This window comes from Trachurus trachurus (genome assembly GCF_905171665.1).
Source record: "Trachurus trachurus genome assembly, chromosome: 13".
NCBI lineage: Eukaryota > Metazoa > Chordata > Actinopteri > Carangiformes > Carangidae > Trachurus > Trachurus trachurus.
The window spans coordinates 24,940,274-24,965,162 of record NC_139892.1 but is presented as its reverse complement, the minus strand read 5'-3'; the positions used below and the strand labels follow the sequence as shown (position 1 = coordinate 24,965,162).

The 24,889-nt window shown below is 39.7% G+C and overlaps 2 protein-coding genes across 2 annotated transcripts; one reads left to right on the top strand and one right to left on the bottom strand.

Moving 5' to 3' along the window:
• Window positions 1–31: 31 nt before the first annotated feature.
• ddx6 (DEAD (Asp-Glu-Ala-Asp) box helicase 6) lies at window positions 32–17,866 on the bottom strand. The gene is made up of 14 exons (XM_083985216.1): window positions 17,749–17,866; window positions 16,393–16,979; window positions 16,221–16,284; window positions 15,655–15,759; window positions 14,645–14,774; window positions 13,629–13,775; window positions 12,134–12,228; window positions 11,877–11,999; window positions 11,621–11,749; window positions 11,231–11,347; window positions 10,647–10,710; window positions 6,307–6,408; window positions 6,020–6,199; window positions 32–3,324 (listed from the first exon to the last, which is right to left on the bottom strand). Exons 2-13 carry the CDS (start codon window positions 16,587–16,589, stop codon window positions 6,024–6,026), a joined length of 1,449 nt encoding a protein of 482 aa, XP_083841342.1. The 5' UTR covers window positions 16,590–16,979; window positions 17,749–17,866; the 3' UTR covers window positions 32–3,324; window positions 6,020–6,023.
• A 4,461-nt stretch (window positions 17,867–22,327) lies between these two features.
• Window positions 22,328–24,840, top strand: cxcr5 (chemokine (C-X-C motif) receptor 5; the record flags this gene model as incomplete). The annotated part of the gene is made up of 2 exons (XM_083984840.1): window positions 22,328–22,398; window positions 23,758–24,840. The coding sequence occupies exons 1-2, from the start codon at window positions 22,378–22,380 to the stop codon at window positions 24,838–24,840; spliced, it is 1,104 nt and encodes a 367-aa protein (XP_083840966.1). The 5' UTR covers window positions 22,328–22,377.
• Between the last annotated feature and the right edge of the window lie 49 nt (window positions 24,841–24,889).

The following is a 24,889-nucleotide window of genomic DNA, read 5'->3' as shown; positions in this document are numbered from 1 at the left end:
CAACAAGGAAAACAAACCACTAAGGACACAATAAATTTCAGTGAGCTTTATTGTCAACAAAACGTCCCCAATCAAATTTATGACAGTCTTTAAACTTAAGTCCATTGTAAAACTAGCTTCACTGAAAACTCTGCCAATTAAGTAAGGACCAATTTTCTGACAAAAAACAAAAAAGAGCTCTTTAAATTTTCACTTAAATTTGGATCTCTTTTAAATTACGTGTACTCCACTTAACATTTCAGTTGAAAAAATAAAATAAAATAAAGAATCCAAATCTAAGGGCAACTTCTTTCCCGACCTTTTCATACCCATTGTCATAACTTTGGATCATTAGATCTTGTCATCTTTTTTTTTTTTTAGGCCAAAAGGCTCCTCCCCATGTTATTTTTTTACTGATGCATCAGTTCCAAGAGAAATACCTGAAGGACTCCTCATATCCTCCTCAATAGATAAGTGACTGAAGGGCCAATTGTTTTTATTTTTCTTTGAAGCACAAAAGCTGTGTGATCATGAATGTGTCACAACTATTAAAGAGGATGAACATGTGCATCAGGGCAGCAAGTACACTAATTTAACCCACCCACAATTTTTCTTTTGATTTTTTAAAAAGACCTTAAAGAATGAGACAATTTGGTTGCACAAACTCTCCAATTAGTCACCCAATCTAGGGCAAGATGCTCTTGTCTCAGTCTTTAAGGTTCTCAAGTTGACAGCCACAGGCAGTAACACAGCATCCAATCAAAAGGTAACAATTCATGAAACCTCAAAAGGTCCTTGATTTTAGCCTTGGAAGCATTTGCTGTGGCAATTACTGCCAGTGGCCTGACAACAAAAAAAACAGACAGCTGCCAAGTGCCTGCACAATTAGATCCCTGTTCTCTTAACTAATGCATAATTAATTTGAATACTTTTAACAGACCCCCCCACCCAAAGAGAAAATAAAAATCCTAACAGCCGAATTAGATGTGCAAGTATTTCAGGGGCAACAGCAGAATTAAGAGAACAAGGATCACAGTCCTAACCAATGAGAAATAAAAAGGATCAATTTTGACTAATCAACATTGTCACACTTATCTTTTAAAAAGAGCTTAAATTAAATGTGCAGCAACACTTCTCATTGATTAGAACAGTCAAGAGAGCATCTCACCATAATAAAGGGAACCTCATTTGCAAGAGGGCTCGGACTGGCCAAACAAATGGTCAGGGGGGCCTTAATGCAAATCAAGGCTGTTATGTTGCATACGGATGCAGACAGTTAACCCAAAATATACACAACCCTAACCCAAAATATCAAAGCAACAGAGGGCAGGAAAATAAGCCTCAGCAGTCCGAGGTGCCCAATTTCTTTTCTTTTTTAAACAAGCAGTCCGACTAACAGTAATTTTGTATTCCTTCATGCCCATTCCCCCACAATGGCATTTTTTTTTTTTCAATGTTCTGCACCAACGTACACTCGTCTCCCCTTGGGACATGAGTGTACAAAAAGCAGTGCAGTCAGTGTTATTGCCTGAACCCATCTCTGTGCGTTAAGTGCAGCCCAACCTGCTCAGGTTGTTTCTTTTTTTTTTTTTTAGCAAAGCATCTTTTGTTAGCTGCTTTTAGGAAAGCCTACTAACTTGCAATGCACAGAGAATGAATTCCTGCTACATTTTAGGTCAGATGGTTCATTTTGATGCATTTGGCTGACATTCTTCAAAAAAAGGGGGAGGGGGGGGAATAAAACCACGGCATTGTACCCAACTTTTGTGAAGTAATGTAGCTGTGCTTCAAGAGCACAGATAAACGTAACAGTTAATACCTCCCCCAGAAAATCAATTCTCTGCCAATTAAGCTGCACTGCAGCAAGTAGTACTACTACATGATAGAATAATATTTTCTCTTCCAATAATGACACTCACTATAACAACTGGAGATGTGAGTGTCTCAAGAGTCAGTTTCACAAGTTAAGGCTGGTGACAACAAAGATTTCATTACTCAAATGCACAAGCTTAACAAAGCCATCTGCCTAGAACACTTGTTAACACTGGTAGCAGGAGAATAAGGGCGGCAGTTTAAACAATCTCAGTTTAAGTGCAGCTTTGAAGAATTGCACTAGCCATCAAAGTTGGAGGGGCTAAAAGATTATCAGTAATGAACTCTGCCTCCAAATACATTTCATGCACAAGGTCATTTAAATGTTTTAGGTTCTAATAAATTCTGCAATTTTTAAAATTATAAATAAAGTCACAGGCCAATATTGCAGATCAAACAAACTGGCAGTTAAAGAAACAAGTCTCCAGTGCTAACAAGAGAGAAGGGGGGAGAGCTTTGCAGTTTGTCAGCCAGCCTTTTGTACTTGTTTAAAACAATCTTAAAATGAAGGTATATACACAAGGTGTGTGGTGCACCCCACGCCTGCTGCACGTCTTGCAGAATTAAGTATGGCCATCCATAGGAAGGTGAAACACAGGACAAAAAAGGAAAAAAGCGTTCCCTCCAAATATGCACCACCAAAACAGGAATCCTCATGACTCATGGTGTTGAGAGGCTGCTTATTCATTTTTAGTGTTCTGATGCTGAAGACAGAGGAAAGGGTCTGGGTCTTTAAGAAGCACACACTTCTTCACAAGCAACTGGACAGTCTGGCTGTCTCTTGGAAAATATCCAGCATCTCTGTCCATGGAAAAATCCAAGTGTGTCCTCATTTATCAGCCAGACTCAAGTGCAGCCAAGCCAGCAAAAAGGATAATTTGGACCAACCTCCCTCCTAATTATCTCCATTCCTTGCAAACGGATGACACAACCAAAGACAGTTATGCATTCACCTGTGTGGTCAGACGTTAACTTAGTGTAAAGACTTTTCAATTAGGTGAATGTGTATGTGGTATGAAGTGAGCAAGATGGTGGATAATGCAGAGTTATTACTTTAGAACGAGTTGAACTGCTTGTTAAGGCACTTGATACAAATTGGTTAAAACTTCCAAACTAAAAAGTGGAGAATGGAGGGTGTCATATAGGGGTTTGTTGGTGCTGGCTTTGTGTCATTGATGGATATGAATCATCACAATGTGCATTTGATATTTTCAACTTGGTCCCATGCTTTCCTCCCGGTGCTTATGTCTTCAGATGTGGTGGTGCAGCACAGAGCCCTATAGAAAGGCAAATGAGTTCTTCCAAAAATCGTCCATCAAAATACACATTCCTCATGGTGGCGTCCAAGAAAGGAAGACAGACAGAAACTGTACATTAAAAAAAAAGGGGAGGGGGGGGGGGACTCCAGGACGAGGGGGGGCTGGGTGGGGGATGGGGAAAAAAGGAACAAAGGGGAATGGAGGATGGACTGATCTGGAGAGAGGGAGAGAGAGAAATGGGAACATTAGACCAATTAACTTATTGAAGCCCCATTTACATCTGTATGCCTTGTTGCCATTACTAAACAGTTTTAAGTGCTACAGACCAATTCCAATCATTTATTCACTGCTGTTTAATGAAATCATTTCAACACTATTGTGTTTCTTGCCATAAAAGAAAAGTAACCCCAAACACTGCATTTACCCATTCTGTATGTGAACCCTCTGGAATTACATTAAGTTATGTAGGTTTAATATATGGTCAGAATATGAACAATCCATGTATTTTATCCACACAAATCATTGTTTTGCACTAATCCATAAAAGAAGGTAAAACCCTCACCTAATGGAATCAACAAAAACCTATTTGAGTTCAAACAATGAAACAGGACTGCAGCTGTGGGTAGGAGCCAGGCCTGGACGATAATTCAATAACAATATATATTGATGAATAGACACGTGGTGGGTCGATAAAAAGTTTGATAAAAAAACACAGTATCCCTTCCTTTTTCATTATAGCCCATCATGTAGATTAAAAAGGGATAGTTCAGCTTTTTGAAGTGGGGTTGTATGAGGTACAAATGGCCATTAAGTATAATATCTGCAGTAGAAAGGTCTCTGCTCCCCCCGACTGAGAAACACCGGCGCATCGCGCTGCACCGAGACACAGGCAGTAAACGGCTCTCAATGAGGGACAATTAATCAGCGTATTTTCGCCGCCTACGAGAAGTTCCGTCTCAAAATAATACACCTGTTCAAGAATATTTACAATGCATCAGCTGGTCGGAAAAAAGTTTGTTTATCTGGAACTAACCAACTCACTCAGTACTCCACACAGGTAGGCTCTGGGACGCGCTATATCACTCCGCCCATCAGCTGTTTGGATCAGCGGTGTGATGAAGAGGCAGAGTGATACCAAAACCGTAATTTTATGTTTGATTTTTTTTAATGACGACAATAGACACCAACACACCGTATGTGTGAATTTGGGAATTCTATGATGAACAGAAATGAAGTAGATGACGATCAAAAACTCATGAAAACTCACGATCCGGACATTTTATCACAATTCGGCTTTTGATGGTTGCAGTGGCGCATGCAACCCTGTAGGCACCAAACATTGCTCAATAAAACAGGCCATATCTTTAAATCTACTGCCTTATGTTGTTACGGCTTGCTACCACTAGTGAGCGAACACGTTCAGCTTCAATCCTGACATCATTTGTGTGTTGTGTTTTTATGCAAAATATCTGAGAAAAAAAAAAAAAGAGTCTGACTGGAGCACAGCCGCTCCGCTTTCAACTGCGAGGCTCCCGCAGTATGTTTTTTTTTTTCTTTTCTCTAAATCTATATGATTCTTTTCTATATCGTCCAGCACTAGTAAAAGTAACAAACACATCGAGTTTGCTGTTCACAACAGCCTGATGTGAACCATGGCTCACCAACAAAAAAAAACAGAAAAGAAAAAAGAAATTTCAGAAGTGGACTTGCCATTGACTAAAATTTTGCCTGGGGGATACTCTCCCTAAAAGTGGGTGTCCAACTAAGAGACTCATAAAGCAACAAACCAAGATGATCAGTAATGTAACAAAGAACCTAAGGTATTACATCACAACGTAAAGGACTGGTGAAATGTTTATGAGTCACCTATATGTAAATCATGGAGCATGGTTTTCAAAATACATCAGTGCACCTCATGTTTGCCAAAGAGCAGTTTGACTCGGCACTGAGGAAGTGTTTCATGTGCTGATGAAACTACGGTTGAATTACTGGGGAGGAACATTTCGTACTGGAAAAAAATGTCACTGCATGCCAACATGAAAATATCATCCCAAAGGTGAAGCACAGTGGAGGCAACATGGTGGCATGGGCCTTCCCTGCCTCTGGGCCTGGACAGCTCTCCATCATTGATGGGAAAAATAATTTGAAGTTATTAAGTTCAAAACATCTATCTAACATGATAATGTAAGTGTCTGAACATTGTGCAGAACTGGGATCAGCTACTGGAAGCTTCTGTTTGGCTTTAATGATGCCAAAGGAGGTTTGACCAGTTACTGAAAACAAGGGCCCTCTTTCCACTGTCAATGTTTAATGGGTGTGTTCAGTAAACAGTGCCAGGAGGTACTTTACTGACAAGGCAACAACTCATCTGCCACATTGAATAGCACTGAATCAGAGCCTCCAGACTAATGAGACTCCTGAATGCACCATGTTTCGGATGCATTTTTAAAATTCAACAACTTATGTGTCACATTAAACCCAGTATAAGTAAATAACTCATGTGTGGAAAATTACTTAGATCAGAGCTAAAGAAAAAACTGAGACCCACCCCCCACTGGTAATTCTAATATTTCTGCTCATCTCCTTTTGTCACATAAAAAAAAAAAAAAGGTAAGGCACTTTTCTCACAGAGCATGTTTAACTTGGCAAAGCAGGAAAACCTCAGCGACAATAATGATGGATAAATTACTCATTGATCAGCGCCCAAGCATGAGCAGAAAGCAGTGCACAAGCACAGCAAAATGTACTGGCTGCCATTGATCAGTCAAAAGATAAAATCTTTTATTCTGGCCTGTGTGTTTAACTGGTTACAGTGACAGAAGGGCAGATGAGGAGGAACCAGAAAAGCAATTTAATCACCCTGAATAAAAGTAACTATGTGTGCATGGTCAGTCAATGTCAGTACTCACTGGCTCATGGCTTGACTTCTTCACCACTCTCACTGTGGTACTCTGCCACGTATAAGCTCTTGTCAATGATGCCAGGGATGGGCTTGATCTCTGTTCCAAGCTGCTCCTCAATCCCTTTCAGGTTGAAGCGATCATCATAAGTGATGAGGTTGATGGCGAGACCCAGATGTCCAAAGCGGCCTGGATATTTCGAAACAAGGTGAGGGTTAAGGAATTTTATTAGAACAATTATTTACTTGAGAATGGCTGAAGGAATAAAATAAAACATAGCAGATATGGGCTCTTACCAGATCTACCAATGCGATGAAGGTATGTTTCTCCCAGCTTGGGAAAGTCAAAATTGATCACAACATTCACAGCTTGAATGTCAATTCCTCTTGTGAAGAGGTCTAGAGGAAACAAAACAAGAAATCAAAACCTAACCAAACATTTCATAGGAAAAATGTAAAATGTACAGCTGCCACCAACATAAAAAAAAACAAAAAAAACAATGCAGGTGCATGTATTGTCACAACCCAACTAAGGGTCTTAGTGGGGTCGGATGCATGTGTAATTTTTCTCAGTCATTTCAAATTGGTGTTAAAAGTTTGGTTTTCACTTCCAAGTTGAAGTTAAGGGTCTATAGAACAATTTGAGTCTGAGTGTCAAACACAGATAAAAAAAAATGACCTCTAGGGGGCGCCGCAAAATATGTAAATTGCTACAACTTTTGATTAGATTAACCAAATTTAACATATGTCAGGGAAGGTCCACTGCATTTTTTTGCAAAGTCATAGAGGGGTTGGTCCACTTCCATCACAGGGACTTGTTGTGGGTTGAGGTGCTCAGTGTATTTTTTTCACCAGGTTCATTCCATGGTGAATCATTTCTGGGGTTGCTGCTTTGTCATGAAAAAGTGGCAGGAGGGCCTCAATGCTTTTTTCCGGCTGTCCAACAACATCAGATCGAGCAGCATGGAATTGTGACAGTTGACGGGTCCTGTCACTATGCCTCCAGTTGATCATGCACCCTGGCTACATGGCCGAAGGGATGTCCCTTTGGCCAAGTGGTTAGCATGCATGACTCTTACCCGGGAGTCTGGGGTTAGAAGCCCGCCCGGGCCCTCTTAACCTTGCCACAGGATGAAGAACACATTGGAGTGCCACTTTCTAAATCAGAATTGACATAGAACCTGGGGAACATAGGAACGCTCCCATGACACCCTCTATGTTCCCCTATAGGGGAATATTGGACCCTCTTTTTGAAAAAGGGTCCTATGTTCCCCGTTTTTTCCAAAAAGGGTCCTATGTTCCCCGGTCGCAGTACATACTGGGGAACATAGGACCCTTTTTCTGAAAAAGGGTCCTATGTTCCCCACTGTTACCTGGGAATATAGGTAGGGGTGCACCGAATGGCATTTTTTGGCCGAAGCCAAATACCGAATAATACCGAATACCGAAAGTAGTTATAAAGTTTTTAAATAAAATATTTTTTTAAACTTAATTTTCAAAGAAAGTAAATGTTTGACTATTCTGACAGTTTTTGAATATTCCAGTTGCTCATCAAAAAAGCACAACAAGTTATATAAAGTTTTTCATTTAGGCCTATATCGGCCCATTGTGAGTGCTGAAAGATATGCAAGTACATTCCAAAAAAAACCCAAGTGTCTTTTAAAACAGTGGTTCCTAACCTTTCTTGGTCAGATTTTTTTCAATTCATCAATTAGGCTACTAGACATTTCAGGCGACCTCATTTGAATTTCAGGTGACCCCACGTGGGGTCCCGACCCCAAGGTTGGGAAACACTGTTTTAAAAGCTGTCGGCCACGGACAGAGTGGGCGACATGCTGGGACGAGGAACTTTCGTTTTAACTGCTGCAGCCGTCTCTCCCTTTCGTAGCCTACTCAGCATGCTGTTCAGGGTGTTTTGGTTTTTAAATGATTCATTAAAAGGTGCGTTCCTACAGGAACGGTCCCCTCACTCAGCCTCTCAGTGGCCGTGTCTCAGCTGCAGACAGGACGCACCGGGCTCTTGGAGCGACGTGCAACAGTGCGCACGGTCGCTGTGCAGCTTTCCCCCCACTGCTCTTGTTGCTATTGTTTTTCCAGCAGTAGGAGTCACTTACTAATAAAGCTGGGGTTTAAGCTGCCGTTTCGATCGTCGCACGACCGCGTATTTATCAGACTTTTTTTTTTTTTTTTAATATTCGGCCTTGCTTTGTGCTCATTCCACCGAAGGCTGAATGTTGCTTTTTTTGCAATATTCGGCCGAATATATTCGGTTACCGAATATATTCGGTTACCGAATATTCGGTGCATCCCTAAATATAGGACCTTTTTTCAAAAAAAGAGTCCTATGTTCCCTGCTGTTTGAATTTGAATTTATTGGTTTAAATATACAGAGACAATGCACATTAATAAACATTTCTGTAAACATGCCGGTTTAGCCATGTTGGCTAATTTTCAACCGTAGTCTGGCAGGTGACTTGAGCACTACAATAATTAAAAATGCATTAAAAAATAAACAAACACAAAACAGTACTATGCCTACTTATAAAGTACAGTATACAATACAATATATTACAGTGCATACAATAAAATACCTTCATTACAGTTTCAGAACAGATGGTCACATACTTGACCATCTCTCAACCATAGTTTTAAATTTCTTTTAAACCAGCACTAAGTAACTTTTCAACCTTCATACAATATTTTCATAACTTTTGTGATGATACATCGACTTACAACAAGTTGAATGACACCTCTGTCATGGTCTGAGGGGGTCTGTATCTCTTTCTCTGGCACTAAGCAGCTTTGAGGAGCATGGTAGGAACCCTGCTCTCACTTTACTTTCACTTGCGAGTCACAACAAGGAGGGAACAGGCAAAACGGCACTTTAGCAATGGATTATGTTTGTGTTTTCACTTTGAAATGATCCACTGGAAACAGAAACTTAGTTTTGATGTCTGTTAATTTTAATGCAGGATATTTACAGGGCTTCACGCTAATGTTCATGGGAAATTGAGTCTTCCTTCAGGCAAAACACTACCGCTTTGGTCCACAGGCGCCGCCAAACTCAACCAAAACTGAAAGTTCTTTAGTATTGCTTTAAAAGAAAGATAAGTGTCATACTCCCTGAGCTGCACTGGAAGAGTATTCCAGGTGTGAGTAGCTCTCACCGAGAAGGCTGCCTGACCAAAAGCAGTCCTTCTTGTTGTTGCTGGTTGATGGACTCTCTCTGGACTCTATCTGGCCTGTCTAGCCTCTACCTGGTCTTTGTACTAAACTTAACCAACCCCCTTCTTCATTGTCTAAACCCAACCAATGGGACAATTACACTTCTTACTCAAAGTCACAACTCAACTTCTCACTCAAATATAGGCAAAGTCACTCACAACTCCTCTTCCAGATATGGGTACAAAAATTGCATGTTCCCCGGGTCCTTTTGGGGAAAAGCGGGGCATAGGACCCTTTTTCTAAAATAGGGTTCTATGTTCTCCGGTCTGGACACGGAGGGGAACATAGGACCCTTTTTTTTAAAAAAGGGTTCTATGTTCCCCGGTCCCACAAAGTGGGGAACATAGGGATGACTCCAGGTGTCATTTACTGCATTCATCCATGCCTCTTCATGCTTTCTCTCTGTATCAAATGAACCTCTCACCACTGGCTGCACAACTTTAACTGGAGGTTGGGTAACAAGATTTCGGCCCACAGGTGGTACAGATTTATACGAATGAGGCAGGATGGGTCCTACTATGCTGCTTTCTCCTGATTTCTTTGAGTTGATTTTCAGACATTCTTAATGCAACCCAGGGTTGATAGCAGCAAAATAATTAAGAAGTGCAACAATAACAAAAGGCATGCAAGTTGGGTGCTTCATATCACGTCGTAGGCTATATGCAGCCATATTTGTGTATGGGTATCCCAGCTATCTTTATGCTATAGGGATATTCTGAGCACCAATCTTAAATCCAGTTGAGTCATTACACAGCCTTCATTTACAATAACTTTAAAAATCATGTTTCATAGCAACTTTGAGGACATTTCCAGACTTTATCTTCAAAAAAGCACAATTTTGCTTGTGTCCATTTAATATATTGGGCTAAAAGTGTATTTATTTTTAATCTGATCACCAAATGCTTGATCAAAAGTTGTAGCAGTTTACATATTTTACGGCGCCCCCTAGAGGCCATTTTTTATGTGTGTTTGACACTCGGACTCAAATTGTTCTATAGACCTTAAACTTCAACTTGGAAGTGAAAACCAAACTTTAACACCAATTTGAAATGACTGAGCCTTAAACGACCCCACTATCTCACTTTGGTTTCACTTTCTTTTAACTCACAATGTTATCATGATAGCAAAACCCTCCATTTACTACAACAGACCAACAGCACACTCCAAATAATTCAGTGCTGGTGTGCTGCCCACAGGCAATGCGAGCCCAGCATGGGCAAACTGTGACACCTTAACAGGATTTGTAGCAGCCTGATCTTATTTAGGCACCTATGCCGCTTTCCACCACAAATGTTATATTCATTCTGTATAAACAGTATGTCCTGCTGCAACCTTGATTTGCCTTGTCTGACATTTTTCTCTCTGCATGTTTGCTTACATTTGTGATTTAAACAAATAACTTTGACACTTACCAGTGCAGACAAGATTCCGACACAGGCCGTTTCTGAAGTCATGGAACACACGGTTGCGATGCTCCTGAAAAGAGCAAAGTGCATTCAGAACCCACATTCACCCATAAAAGATGCACAGCAGCATGTTGTGTAAGCCTCATAAGGTCCTGCACTGTATTGACTGTGTGTAGCTCCATTAGTACTCTGTTAAACCTTTATACAGTAATAGCTGAACTGAAAAACAAGGCTGTGAGGTGAATACATTTGTTTTCAATGTGATCTATAACAGTAGACGACAAACAACGTGGGGCAATCCCAAAGTTGTTTGTGCATGTTGTTCAGTTACCCCAGGTGTCAACACGAGTGTTTCTCATCATGGAAAAAAAAAAAAAAAGGCAGTGGCAGCACTGCTCCAAAAATAGAGCATACGTGTGAACTGTATCTGCACATAAAATAAAGGCACATGTATGTCTACTTGATGCATTTCTTTCATGCACACTGACACCAACAGTAGCAGCTGCTCTGGCATGCATCTGTTGCCACCTGTGTATTTTGGGGCCTTCTGCTGGTAAACAAGTATTTCTAAGGCAGTACTCTAGGCTGACCTGTCTCATCTTGGCATGAATGTAGAAACATGAATAACCAAGCTGGGAGATTTTCTTGGCAAGGAGCTCCACTCTCTGAGAGGAGTTGCAGAAGATTATAGACTGGTTGATCTGGAGCTGGGAAAAAAGGAAGAAAAAAAAAAAAGAAGAATATAAATCTTGATGAATTAATTTCTTGAATTGAAGTTTCCAATCTAATTAACATTTCTAAAATACAGTCCAATGTGATATAAATGTTTAGAACAAAAATGATCTTTAGACAACATGACATTTCTGCTCAGACATTAAAAGCCTGCAGTTTGCCTGGACTTTTCTGGTGCTCAACTCTTGACACAGCTAAGGCCAGTTAATTAAAAACAGCTTCATGAAGTGCACAGAGGCAACACTTACCCTGGAGAACAAGGTGTTAAGGCAATGGACCTTTTGCCTTTCAGTTACGTAAGCATAATACTGAGTCACACCCTTCAGTGTAAGCTCCTCCATTAGGTTGATCTCATAGGGTTTCTGCAAGTGCGAATTCTATAACAGGTAAAGAACAAAACAATAGCAGTTATATTCTGGTTGTGCTAAACATTATAAAAGGGTAGCTTTTGTATCAGCCAATTGAGATGACGGGCAGTCAAATAAAAATCAGCAAAAACTGTACCATAAACTTCTGCACACTGAGAGGAAAGGTTGCAGAATAAAGCAGGATCTGCCTCTGTTTGGGCAGGAAGCCCAGTATCTCCTCCATCATGACCACAAAGTCCTGAGACAGAAGTTTGTCAGCCTGTTGGGGACATGGAGGGAAATACAGGTCACCTGAGAATCATCTACACTAGTTTATTTAGAAACAATATAGGTTAAACAAAATGAAAAAAAATAATTTAGTAATATTAAGTAAATTTAAACAATTTAACTCACTTCATCCAGAACAATCATCTGCACTTGATTGACTTTTGCCACTCCTTTCTTGATGAGGTCGAGGATCCTCCCAGGAGTGGCAATGACCACATGTACTATAAAACAGATTTTAAAAAACATTGGTGAAAAAAAAAAAACACAGTAAAGGCATCAGGGATTGGAAGTGTTGTCTCAGTCAAATGTGATTTTTTATTTATTCATTAATTTTTTTAAACAATCATATTGGGAATATTTGACCACTGACAACACTGCAATACAGAAAGCTGTATCCACTTCCAAAAAACCCTCAAATTATTTGGCAATGTTCACACATGACAAAAGACTGTAAATCTAAAATCTAGCAACCAGAGACATGTTCAAAAATGTTTTCTGACACCCGAGAATAATGAACACTGTAGTGAATAATTAGGGCTTTCAACAAGAAGAAAACACAACCTCATTATGATTTCATGATGACACCATTAAGTAGTACAGTCCAGTTTCCAACCAAAAATGACATGGCTATGAGTGTTTGATAAGCTCAGACTACTTTCCAGAGTTAATGTATGAGACGGTCTGATCCATCCCATGGGCCTCAAAATAATAAAAATCTTTGCAGAGATCAGAAACAGAGCCACAAGATATAAAACCACAGCTCATAGTTCAAATGATAATGCCTTCATTTGATAGGAAGCACAGAACAGATGGAGTTTCTATCTGCTTGCACGGCATATTATGCAACAATCAATCAACACTAGGGCTGCAACTAACGATTATTTTAATAATTGATAAATCGGCCGATTAATTAATGAATCAGATTTTTTAATAAGCATTTTTAATTTCCATCTCTTCAACATTACAGATTTCATCTGGCTCTAAACTGACTTTTCTGCTGGTTGCACTCCTGCACCAGCACATGATTTGTTCATACTTAAAAAACAGACTCTGTAATTATGCTAAACAAAAATTTTAAATTATGTGAGAAAGTTACAAAGAGAAACAGACACAGAGCATCACGGTTACCATAGTAACTCACTCAGCCCCGTCTGTGTCGCCACTTCTTGAAAGATGCAGCAGAAATTACAATGTACATCTATGGATATTTGTCATTTTGCCTTGGTCACGTTTCAAAATACTGGCGGTCTACCGGCATGCTCTGCTCTTCCTTTATGGCGTTTTAAGACAGTTGCATCCGTCGAGTTGCATTAATGCCTCGTGCTGGTAGGTACAACTCGTCACTACACTCTTAATGCTTTAATCTACATGAAGTGAACAGCTCTGCGACATAGTGACACATTGAAAACGCGTTACAAAACAAATCGATATAATGAAATTCATTACCAACACTTTAATAAACAATTTATCTCGTTGTTGCAGCCCTAATCAACACAGTCATGTTGAGCTCAAGTCAATAAATTAGTCTGTTTAAAATGTTGAGTTTATGTACCACCATTAATATTTAGAGTATTTGAGTGTCAACATCATGGGGACACAATTTGTGTAGATGGTTAAGTACCTGTTTCATCAAGTCTCATGATGTCATCACGTAGGTTGGTTCCACCTGTGGTTGCCATTACCTTCACTCCACCCATGTGTTTGCTGACCTGGATACATATTTGGCTTACTTGCAGAGCCAGTTCTCTAGTGGGCACTATGACCACAGCTGGAAAAAACAGACTCATTCTCATGAGTATTCACGTTTTTTGAAACTCAGTCAAGTTATAGTCTTAAAGCAGAAGTAAGCGATCCGGTCGTTTTGGCTAACTTCCTGTCAGCCGATGGAGTTAGCAGTCCCCGCCCTCGTCCCTACGTCACCACATTCGCGCGCATCCCTTGGCTGCACACACAGAGAGGACCGCCCATTTATGCCGTTCTCTCTCCTCATTGGATAAAGGTTGTAGGATACAAGGAAAGTTTTCTCCTCGGTTTACAGCAGAGCAGAGTGACTGACAGACCCGTGTTTCGGATCAAACACTCTATATAAGTGATTGCTGTCGGAAGATATAACTATTTAACACTTATATCAACACAAACATTCCGCTTACTTCTGCTTTAATTTGTACACATTAAAAATATAACCACAACAATTACAGGAAGAGTGAGATTACCCTGATGATTTGTATTATCAGAGAAAGCTGTGTTGCACACAGCGAATGATCTTGTAATTGATGATGAATTTGTTTATTTGAATGTAATCATGCAAATGGGGTAACTACTAACAATTATTTTTATTAAAATTAATCTTTAAGATATTTACTGTGCTGTCAAAGCAGTCCAAGACAATCAAAAAGGTTTATGAGGTTGGGACATAAATTAACATTCAACTAGTATTTTGGTGTGATTGAAGGACCTCAAAAACATCTGTGAATGGTTAGCAGACGTTGGCATTATAGATTTTATTATTTTAATCTGTGTAATTTTTATCCCATTCCATCCCATCCCCATTTCCTGAAAGGACTGAGATTAGATGCGTCTTAGGTATGGTCCTTCTGACATTTACTGTAAACTACAGCAGAAAACTGTCTCTCTCACCTTGTATGCAGTCCTTCTTCAGGTCGATGCGTTCAAGTAAGGGAATGAGGTAGGCTCCACTCTTTCCCGTGCCATTCTTGGCTCTGGCCAAAATATCCCTTCCTGACAGTGCAATGGGAATGCTTTCCTCCTGTACACAAAGCAGCAATAACATGTTGATACACAACAATACTTTTTATGGCTGGGTGAAGTCTGCATTTTGTGCACCTGCAAATGTCTGCTCAAAACAAATATGCTCAGAGACTCAATGCCAAGGTGCCTCCAACTCAATTACATATAGTGACAGGATGAAATGTCAATTATTAACTTTTTAAGTTACAGTTCATTGGTTAGAGCGTGGGAGAGCACACACAGGCGATCACATGTGCTTGTAGACGGACAGGGGAAAGATATAGTTATTCTAGTTCATCATTCATTTAGGCTGTTCTTCAGCAAATTGATGCTGCTGCCTTCATGCCAACATACAAAATGCATGCTGATAATGCGAGTATGTCGATAGTTTGTTGGTATGATTGTGACATTCACCAACTTGAGACAACAAAAATTACAGCCGAGGCTGATGGGAATATTTATAGGCATTTTGTTATCAAAACAGTATAGATTTGATAGATAGATTTGAGGCAGGTTTGACAAGTGATTACAATTTGTTTTAATAACTATGAATGGCTGTGTAATTGTACCGATCAAAATTGACACTGACACAGGAACTAAAATTCTAATCAGAAAACTCCTGTTTTCTATTTCTGCAGCAACACGTTATGTATTGATGTAGTGAAAAGAGTGAGACAATCAGTGGTAGACAGCAATCATTTATCAAATTATTTCTTATGGTTTTAATTTAGCAAATACACCACAGAATATTTTTGGTTAATGGCCTAAGAACTGGAAGTGCTGGCAGGATGCTTCAAATACATCCGACTATAATGATCAAACCATGCACTTCTTTAAAACACATCAACATCGCCTTTAGGTTACAAGCGGCAAAACAGCCATGTTGTGTCTGAATCTACCTGGATTGGAGATGGCTTTTCCCAGCCCATCTCAAAGATTCCCATGAGCAGCTCCCTCTTTAGGCAATAATCCTCAAATTCATTGCCTTTTGTTGCAGTCACGTCCTGTAATCATCACAAAACGAGTATTTGAGTCATAAAATGAAAATTGTATTAATGTGTAAAACAATGACAATCCAATTAATGAATTGTCACCGTTTAATAACAGTAAGCCATATCATATCAGTTACACAAAGAATAGGGTAATAAAGTGTTTGAAAACTACAATTTGTTAAAATTGCACAGTAGAGTAGCAGGTCTTCAACTCCAGTAGATGCAATGTTGACCATAACCGAGTACACAAGTGGCACTGTTACACAACCTGCCACTTAACACTTGATGCATATATTACTGGAGGGAATTGTTTTCTAAATAAACAAGACAATGGAAAATGTTTGTGTCCAACACCTTTATAATAGTTTGCCTTTTGAGAAAAATGGACAATTGATTTCTGACTGGACCTGTGCAAGCCACAATAAGGAAAACAATTGGATAACTTTCAGATTGGTAACCAGTCTTGTACTCACCGAAGTTTTCATTCTCATATCTTTAGGTGGCAATTTTAAATTTTTCTTCCAGTCATCTCCAGGCCTGTGGAAAAATACAAGTTCTTTTGAGTAACAACACAATTGGTAATACTTGAGCCAACAAAAAAAATCCAAGTCCAAATTTGTGTCTCTCGACTATCAAACAACTTACTTGATGACAGCGTTTGTTGTTGGGGCTGGCTGGGAATTACCATTGTTAATTGTGCCTTTCATCTGGTTAAGTTGCTGTTGCTGGGGGCCTCCTCCTCCTCCACCTGGTGCTCCAGCAGGCTTCACTGAGCCTCTGAGCTGTCCGTTCTGATTAGACAAGCCCAAAATCACTGGGTTCTCTGTCCTGGTGGTACTCATGTTTACTTCTCTGTCCCAATAGCAAGTAAAATCTCTACCAGTCTCTGGATGAAGTGAGTCCACTCTGCTAGGACCACTGTAAGATTGTCTTTCCTTCTAGAGACTTTTGTTAATTGTTTTGACTGTCAAGTGTCCAAATATTCTGTCTCTGCAGGTTCTCAATAAATATTATTTCTCGGACATCAAGTGTCGAGAAACTCCTCTGTTCGCTTTTCACAAGACTCCTAACCATAGACTCCTTCGGTAAATTAGGTCTTAGCATAGATCTGCTGATGTTCTCTGGAAACCATACAACACCAGGAGGGCTTAACTAGCGCTGACCAACTGTTCAGCTAGCCATCTCATTGAGCTACACTGAGCCGCCGCGTCCTTTCTGAGGTTCTTCCAACCCTGAAACATAAAACACAATGTTAGAGACCGCACACTGGCTGAGGAAATATGCAACTAAATGAAACCATAAGGGGGAAAGACTACTTTCATTCCGAGAAGATGGAGAGACGCATCAAGACAATATTTAAACCCAATCGATAGCTGTAACAGTGGAGGCTGGCCTACGTCAAAAGTTAGCCGACGCAGTGGTAGGCGGTGATGTTGTTTAGTTGCCCTTTGCTAACAATATGAAAACTGCGTCGAGATGGGGACATTCAAATAACATCCGTCATCAGATTATGTTACCCCAACTGTACCGTGGGAGATGTCAAGTGGACAAATACACAAATAAGCGATATTTAATCCCACTAACTAGAAGGCAAACTAGCGCTGAGCTAAAACACCGCTAACCCCGACATCTGGCCAGCTAACTTAGCACACGAAGCTTAGCCCCATGCTAATGTTGAGCTCCTTCGGTAATCGATGGTATAATGCCAGATCGAGGGGGGAAATATTTACCCAGGCGACATGTTACGACATTATTGCAAATGATCGATGATACACTTTCCACTGATAACAAAAAAAAAACCCAGAGGAGATGTTAATCACCAACTAATATCGGCCGATTCAGATGCCGTGCTAGGTCTGCTATCATGCTAGCACACTGGCTAACGATGGCGAATTAACATTTAACTTTTAATATTAATTGTACACAGTCACAACGAAATAACAATGTATTTTATAAAGAACTACATACAACTACACATCGCGTTGATGTGCATGTATTTACCTGGGGTAACTGAAGTAACCGGTCTCCTATGTGGCGTTTGAAAGGTGTAATCAATTTTTTAGCTGACTACGAAACACTCTTGTCAACCAGCCGTCCAAGATGGCTCCCACTATTTGAGTCCGCCCCCCTCCAGCTAATCAGCTGATTTCATTTCAAATCAGGGTTTTTTACCTTAACCCTTAAATGGGTTCTGTCTCATTCCGTGTTATAAAGTATTGTTTACAATACATGTTTTAATATGTTTCCTATACCTGGGAAAACCCTTCACATGGTGGGATTTTGACATTTTCATTTTTTGGTATTTCCATAAACTAGAAGTTTTCAGCCATTCATAGCGGTTTGAATAACTGAGCCCTTTCAGAAGTTATGGGCATTTTAATCAAAAAACTGAAAAGTGAGAAAGATTGCTTTAAAGCAGAAGTAAGCAGAATGTTTGTGTTAATATAAGTCTTCATGTTATATCTTCCGACAGCATGCACTTAGAGTGTTTGGTCTGAAACACGGGTCTGTCAGTCACTCTGCTCTGCTGTAAGCCAAGGAGAAAACTGTCCTTGTATCCCACAACCTTTATCCAATGAGGAGAGAGGACGGCATAAAGGGGCGGTCCTCTCTGTGTGTGCAGCCAAGGGATGCGCGTGAATGCGGTGACGTGGGGACGAGGGCAGGGACTGCTATCGGCTGACAAGAAGTTAGTCAAAACGACAGGATCACTTACTTCTGCTTTAAAGCAGATATCAGTGGAATGTTTTTGTTAATATAAGTCCTAAATAGTCCTATTTTCCGTCAGCAATCACTTACATGAAGTATTTCAGCCTAAACACGAGTCTCTCCGTCACTCTGCTCTGCTGTAACCCGAGGAGAAAATTTTCCTTGTGGGATACAAGTGTTATCCAATGAGGAGAGAGAACGGCATGAAGGGCTGTGTGTGCAGCCAAGGGATGCGCGTGAATGTGGTGACGTAGCACGAGGACCAATTGATGCCTGACAAGGGCGGGGGCTGCTAACTCATGGTGCGTTCAAAGAAACTCGTACTTTGTGTTTTTCCTTCCTGTGAAGTCATACCAGTTCGATCTGGTACGAGTTCACGGGTCGGAAGTTACGAGTGGCCGTTATAGGGAACTTTCACAGACAACAGGATGGTAAAAACACGAGCTACGGGTTACCTGGAACGCTACCAAGTCGTAGTTGTGACTTGAAGCTGTAACTTACGGTTTCAAAAGCCTGCCTTGAACGCAGCATTAGCCGAAACGGCCGTGAAGCTGATATCTGCTTTAACTAGAACGTTGTTGTTTTAACCCTCTAAAGACAAGTGTTTTACAAAACATTAAACAACTTCTGAACCGTTTATGATAGAGACGAGCTGTAAACAGCCTGCCGGAACCAGTCTATGTGGGGAACATGAGAAGAAGACGAAGAAGAAGAGATCTGTCTATGGATCTGATCTGCTTTCCGAGGGTCCTTGCCTCTACAAGAAGGGACCTGCGTGTAATCACGTGGGAACAGATGCTAAACCGAACGTATCATCGGCGCTTGCATGTGTTTTACAAAACATCAACAACATAACTTCCAAACCGTTTATGATAAAGACAAGCTGTAAAAAAGCATCTGAATCACGGGATTCTCTGCTTTCTGAGGGTCCTTGAATGGTACCTAACAACGGACCTCCTCTCCTCCTCTAGCCTGTTGCTGCAGCTCAGCTGTGCTGTGGCTCAGCTGAAAATTAAAGGCCTTACTCGCCACAAAAACATAAAAATAAGTACTTTACGTTTTGTTTTCTTAAAATATTGATTCACCACGATGTAGTAGGGAGTTCAAAGTATCAGAATCACACAAAATATCAAATCCACCTATTTTGGCTCCAACGGGTTTTCCCAGGCCGCCACATAGCCTACGTATATATCCTGGAGGATACATTGCCCAAATAAAGGTAGGAAAAATAATCATTCACCCATATGGAGGCCTGCTCTACAGATGCCTAAACTAAAGTGTAAAATGTTAATGACTGTTGAAAGGCCTACGATTGTAAAGAGAGCGAGAAAACCATAGCCTAAACAAAGTAGGCTAATAGGAAAGATGTTTAGAGGAGTAGGCTACTAGAAAATGTGACAGCCTACATGGTGAATTTAAATGTTAAAGGAAAGAAACGGGAACCTAAACTCCCCAACCTCTCTCTCTCTCACACACACACACACACACACTCACACTCACACTCGCACTCGCACACGCACACACACACACACACACACACACACACACACACACACACACACACACACACACACACACACACACACACACACAGAATCATGTTTCCATGACTTCATTTCATTGGGCATCACAATGACTTACTTTCATTTTCAGACTTACTATCCTAACCCCTATAACCACACCACTTGTCCAACCAAAGTTACCTAAAGGTCTTGACCCTGCCTTTACCCATACAAAAACAAGAATATGTTTTGTTTGTTATCACATTCTTTAGTCAAATACATGATTACAACTTTCAAAATATTGTTTCGGTTTTTACCTAAAAACTTAAAAGCTTTGTAATCTATGCAAAACTGTTAAAAAAAGGAAAAGATTAATTTGGAAAACAGAAAAAAAATATTGTTCAGAAAAACAGAAAAAAAATATTCAAAAAAAAAACCCAGCTTTTTTTTAAAATCTAGTCATAGCTATAGGCTATGACTATGACTGGTTGAATGACTGACTGAATGATAGCTATAGGCTATGACTGGATAAGACAACACATGAGAAAATATGTTTTTATTTTTGCCCTACCCTGAATCAAACAAGCCACCAATATCTGTTTGTTTTTTTGTTTTGTTTTTTTGTAGCTGGGACCTGATTGAAATCAGGTATCGGCTATTGTTTCTGTGTCATTATTACAGTAAGAAAAAACACATCCAAAACAACAATTGAACTGAAAGAGAACTAGATTTCTGTACAATTAAATATAGCCTATATACAGGTATATTTTTTGTTTGTTCAACATATTCATGTTGTCTTGAGTCTGTCACATCAAAATTTAGATATTCAAATCCAGCAAGTGTGCTGCATTTTGTAATTTCTATTAAGAATGAGTTAGCCTACAGTAAACAACAGGTCAAGTCAGAATAAGTTCTTTAACTGCGAAAGGACACCTTCCAATAATCTATTACTGTATTTAAGAAAGTACAGTTGTAATTTATTTCAATTATATTTTCTAAAACAGCAAGAGGTCTAAGGGTTTGAGCAAGATGTAGCTCCCTCCTACGATTCAGATTCAACTAAAGGATTTTTAAATTGTTATGAAACTGACACTACCCACAAATGACAGAAACTGACTTAATTACTGATCCGTTGAAGGCACTAAACGGGGTTAGTTACATCAAGTGTGAACTGGTTCTTTCCTGTTGACTCATCAGGGAAATCAGCGGGGAAGAATTTTAGTGTTTTACATCCTACATGTTTATCATGAAAAGAAAGCAGGACAGTATGTTCTATTTTTCAACTTTTTCACAGGTTTTCAGCTGCTTTAAAATAGTTTTTGTAGAGAACATTATGCAATCATATCACCATTCATCTAATTTCAAATTATAGTGGTTTACTGCAAATAATCAATCTGGTGACCTACAATAATAAAAACTATAAGCTTGTTGTGGAGGAAGTAACTTTATGAAATGCTAAGCAAGCGGCAGGTCCAGGCTGAGTGACAACTTTGACATTGATGGCAGCAGCAACTCTAATCACTTTACATTTCACAGTGACAGTGAATATAGGAGCTTGTGTTGTCTAGACACAGTTAAGTAAATTATGACTAATTCTCAATGGAAAGTTCACCCACACAGTGAAAAGCGGGAACGAGTATTGTAGTTTCTAACTGTAAATCACAGAGGGAAATGAGATTGTTGTCAGTAAGTATTCTCATTTCAGTGGAAACCTGAAATTTAACCTCAGATACACATGAAAATCAATGCATTTTAGTTTAAAAAATATGAGCCCACTACGGGGAATTTAAGACTGCAACCCCTTTATACCTTTTCACACCCACATTTGCTTGGTGAACCAACTTGCAACTGTAGCAAATTAACTGTCAGCTCATAAGCCAACTGCTCTAACCGGAGCCAAGTATCTCCAAATTACTTACTACTAAGTTGACTTATTAAAACATGTAGGTCAAGTTTTACCTCTGCGATGTGTTTGTGGTAAATGCTAGAGTCAGGAACATGGAAGTGTTTTCAGTGATAAAACTGGATGATGATGACAGGTGTTAATGGTCAAAGTAATACAGTTGTTGGATGGCTGGGTCTTCAGGTAAGATTTGTAAGGGTGTGTAGTTTTTTTTAGAAATACCTAAATTAATCGGACTAGTTCAGTTTAGTTGCCTGTTGTTTGTCAAAAGCTACTGGGGCGGGGCTACATGAACCTTCATTCCTGTTGTTTCTTGCCAATTATGAGGAGCCTGCCATGAAGTGTTTGTCGGTTTCGAGATGTTTCTACCAAAACACATCCTGAGCTGCAACAATACCCCCAGCAAAGAAATCAGCGAGGCAAATATATCAGAGGAGGCAGCAACAGGAAGTAACACATTTCACCACGCAGCAGTTTGAGATACTATATACATTCAAGTGACCAGGATTAACCTACATGGCACTGACAACTTTTGAGGTAAAACAAAATTAGAAATTGTTAAATTGAAAAATTACATTTCTGTAGAACTCTTGCCTCATAAACAGGTTCATTATATTAGCATAGCGGGTATTTAGTTTTAATTTAGATATTCAAGTGGAACATGTAATAATGTTGAGTTTGCAATTTCATTGACTGAAAAATAATGTGTGTTATAGTAAACAGGTTGAGTCTTCTTGTTGTATAGTCTGTGGTCAAATGTTTGGTTGTCTAATGGCTAGACCCTATACTATTTAAGACAGAAAGTAATTCTAACATTTTCTATATCTCAGCAGCAGCATGTGATTTTAAAGCAAGAAGTTTTAAGTTACTGAGCAACATGTGGCTGCTTCATATGATTGAGATTTAACTACAACATTTTTAAGTTGTCACTGAGTTGAGAAATATTACTCATAAATAACAGAAACCTGAATTTCCAATCCATTGAAAGCACCTAAACATTATGCGGGTTTGTCACATAGGGTGCAAACTGTTTTTTTTTTTTCCTGTTGAGTCATTAGCGAGGAAGAAATCTAACATTTTTCTAAATTTTCATAGGTTTCAAATAGTCTGATATTAATTTGTCATCACAGTGATGTAGAAAGTAAAAAACACATAAGTTATCTATCTAATTCCAAATCACAGTGGTTTACCCACACATATCAGTCTGATGATCTGCATTATTAATATCATACAAATGTATGAATTTACTGAAGAGGAAACAACTTTATAATACAGTTGAACCATTCAAAGAAAGTAACAGATCCAGGACCAGTATAACACGATAATGGCTGCAGTGATGTAACGCTAGTTTATATAATCTAAGTCTCAAACGTTTTGCTTTATCAAAATTTCCATTATCCGTTAAAAGAGGGGAAACTGATAAGAACATTACTACATCTTGATATAATATTTACTCTCCTATCTAATTCAAACATTATTTTTTTCTGTTTACATGATAATATTGTACACTCTGCTACTAAAATGGAATGCAAAGTGTTGTGTAAAATTATGAATATAATTGTACAAAATCACAATTATTCATATTTTTACAATATGTAAATTTTGGGTTTGGTGTTCAAAGATTATAGTTAGTGACTTCTCCATCACATATAATAAGATCATGGTTGGTGCGTGGGGAAAGAAAGTCATTACTATTCACTACTGCTATTATTACACAGGCAAAGTGGAATGTTTCACCATATTTGTTCAGCCACTGTGAAGGGGAAGTGAAAAAATCTGGCCTATTCCAGGGTTTCCTGCCAAACAATAATTTGACTAAGATGTGCACACAAAGTGATTCTCTTACTGTGATGAAGAGGTAACTAAAACTTCCCTCACCCATTTTATATTTTGAAGATGCCAGATGATCCTTACAATGCCACATACAACGATGACTGGAACCTGACCGACTATGATGATGACTTCTACATCTGTGATGAGGAGAATTTGGGTCTGCAGACCTTTGATGCTGTGTTCCAGCCGGTGTTTCACAGCTTGATCTTCCTGCTGGGTGTAGTGGGGAATGGCCTGATGATAACCGTCCTCCTGAGACGTCGGCGCCTCCTGCGAATTGCTGAGATCTACCTGCTGCACCTTGCCCTGGCTGACCTAATGCTCCTTTTCACATTTCCCTTCAGTTTGGTTGACAAATTCACTGGCTGGGTATTTGGAGTGTTTCTCTGCAAGCTGATCGACCTGATGAAAAATCTCAACCTCCTCTGCGGGAGCTTACTTCTCGCTTGCATCGGGTTTGATCGGTATTTGGCAATCGTTCATGCTATCCCTAGTATGCGAAGTCGACGTCCACAAACAGTGCATCTTACATGCATCATACTATGGCTGGTCTGTTTTGGTTTATCAATTCCAAATGTTGTGTTTCTTGCTGTAGTAGATGACCACCAAACCAACTCATCTAAGCTCTCTTGTTTCTATTATAATTATGAAATCAATGCACACAACTGGGTTTTGACCAAAAGAGTCTTGGATCATGTTTGCTTTTTCTTTCCTCTGGCCATCATGAGCTACTGCTACACAGCACTGGTAGTTACTTTGTGCCACAGTCAGAAAAGCCAGGCAAAGCAAGCAGCCATTCGACTTGCTTTACTCGTCACTCTTGTCTTTTGCTTCTGTTGGCTCCCGTATAACATCACCCTAGTGATTCAAACTATGGTAGACCTTAAGGTTATCTCATATAAAGATTGTAGATCTTACAGCCAACTGCAAGTAGCTCTCGAGGTTACCAAAAGCCTGGGTTTGTCACACTGCTGCCTGAACCCTTTCCTCTATGCCTTTGTTGGGGTGCAGTTTCGCCACGAGTTAATCCGGTTACTTTGTGAAATGGGCTGCAGACGTGTGTGTCTGCCTTTCATCAGAGCTCAGGGTCACAGTCGGCCATCCATTTCTGACGGAGCAACAACCACAAGCGCAATCCTCATCTAATAAACTGTCACACAATGTCAGCTGTAACTAAAATGCTTCTGTTCCGTTT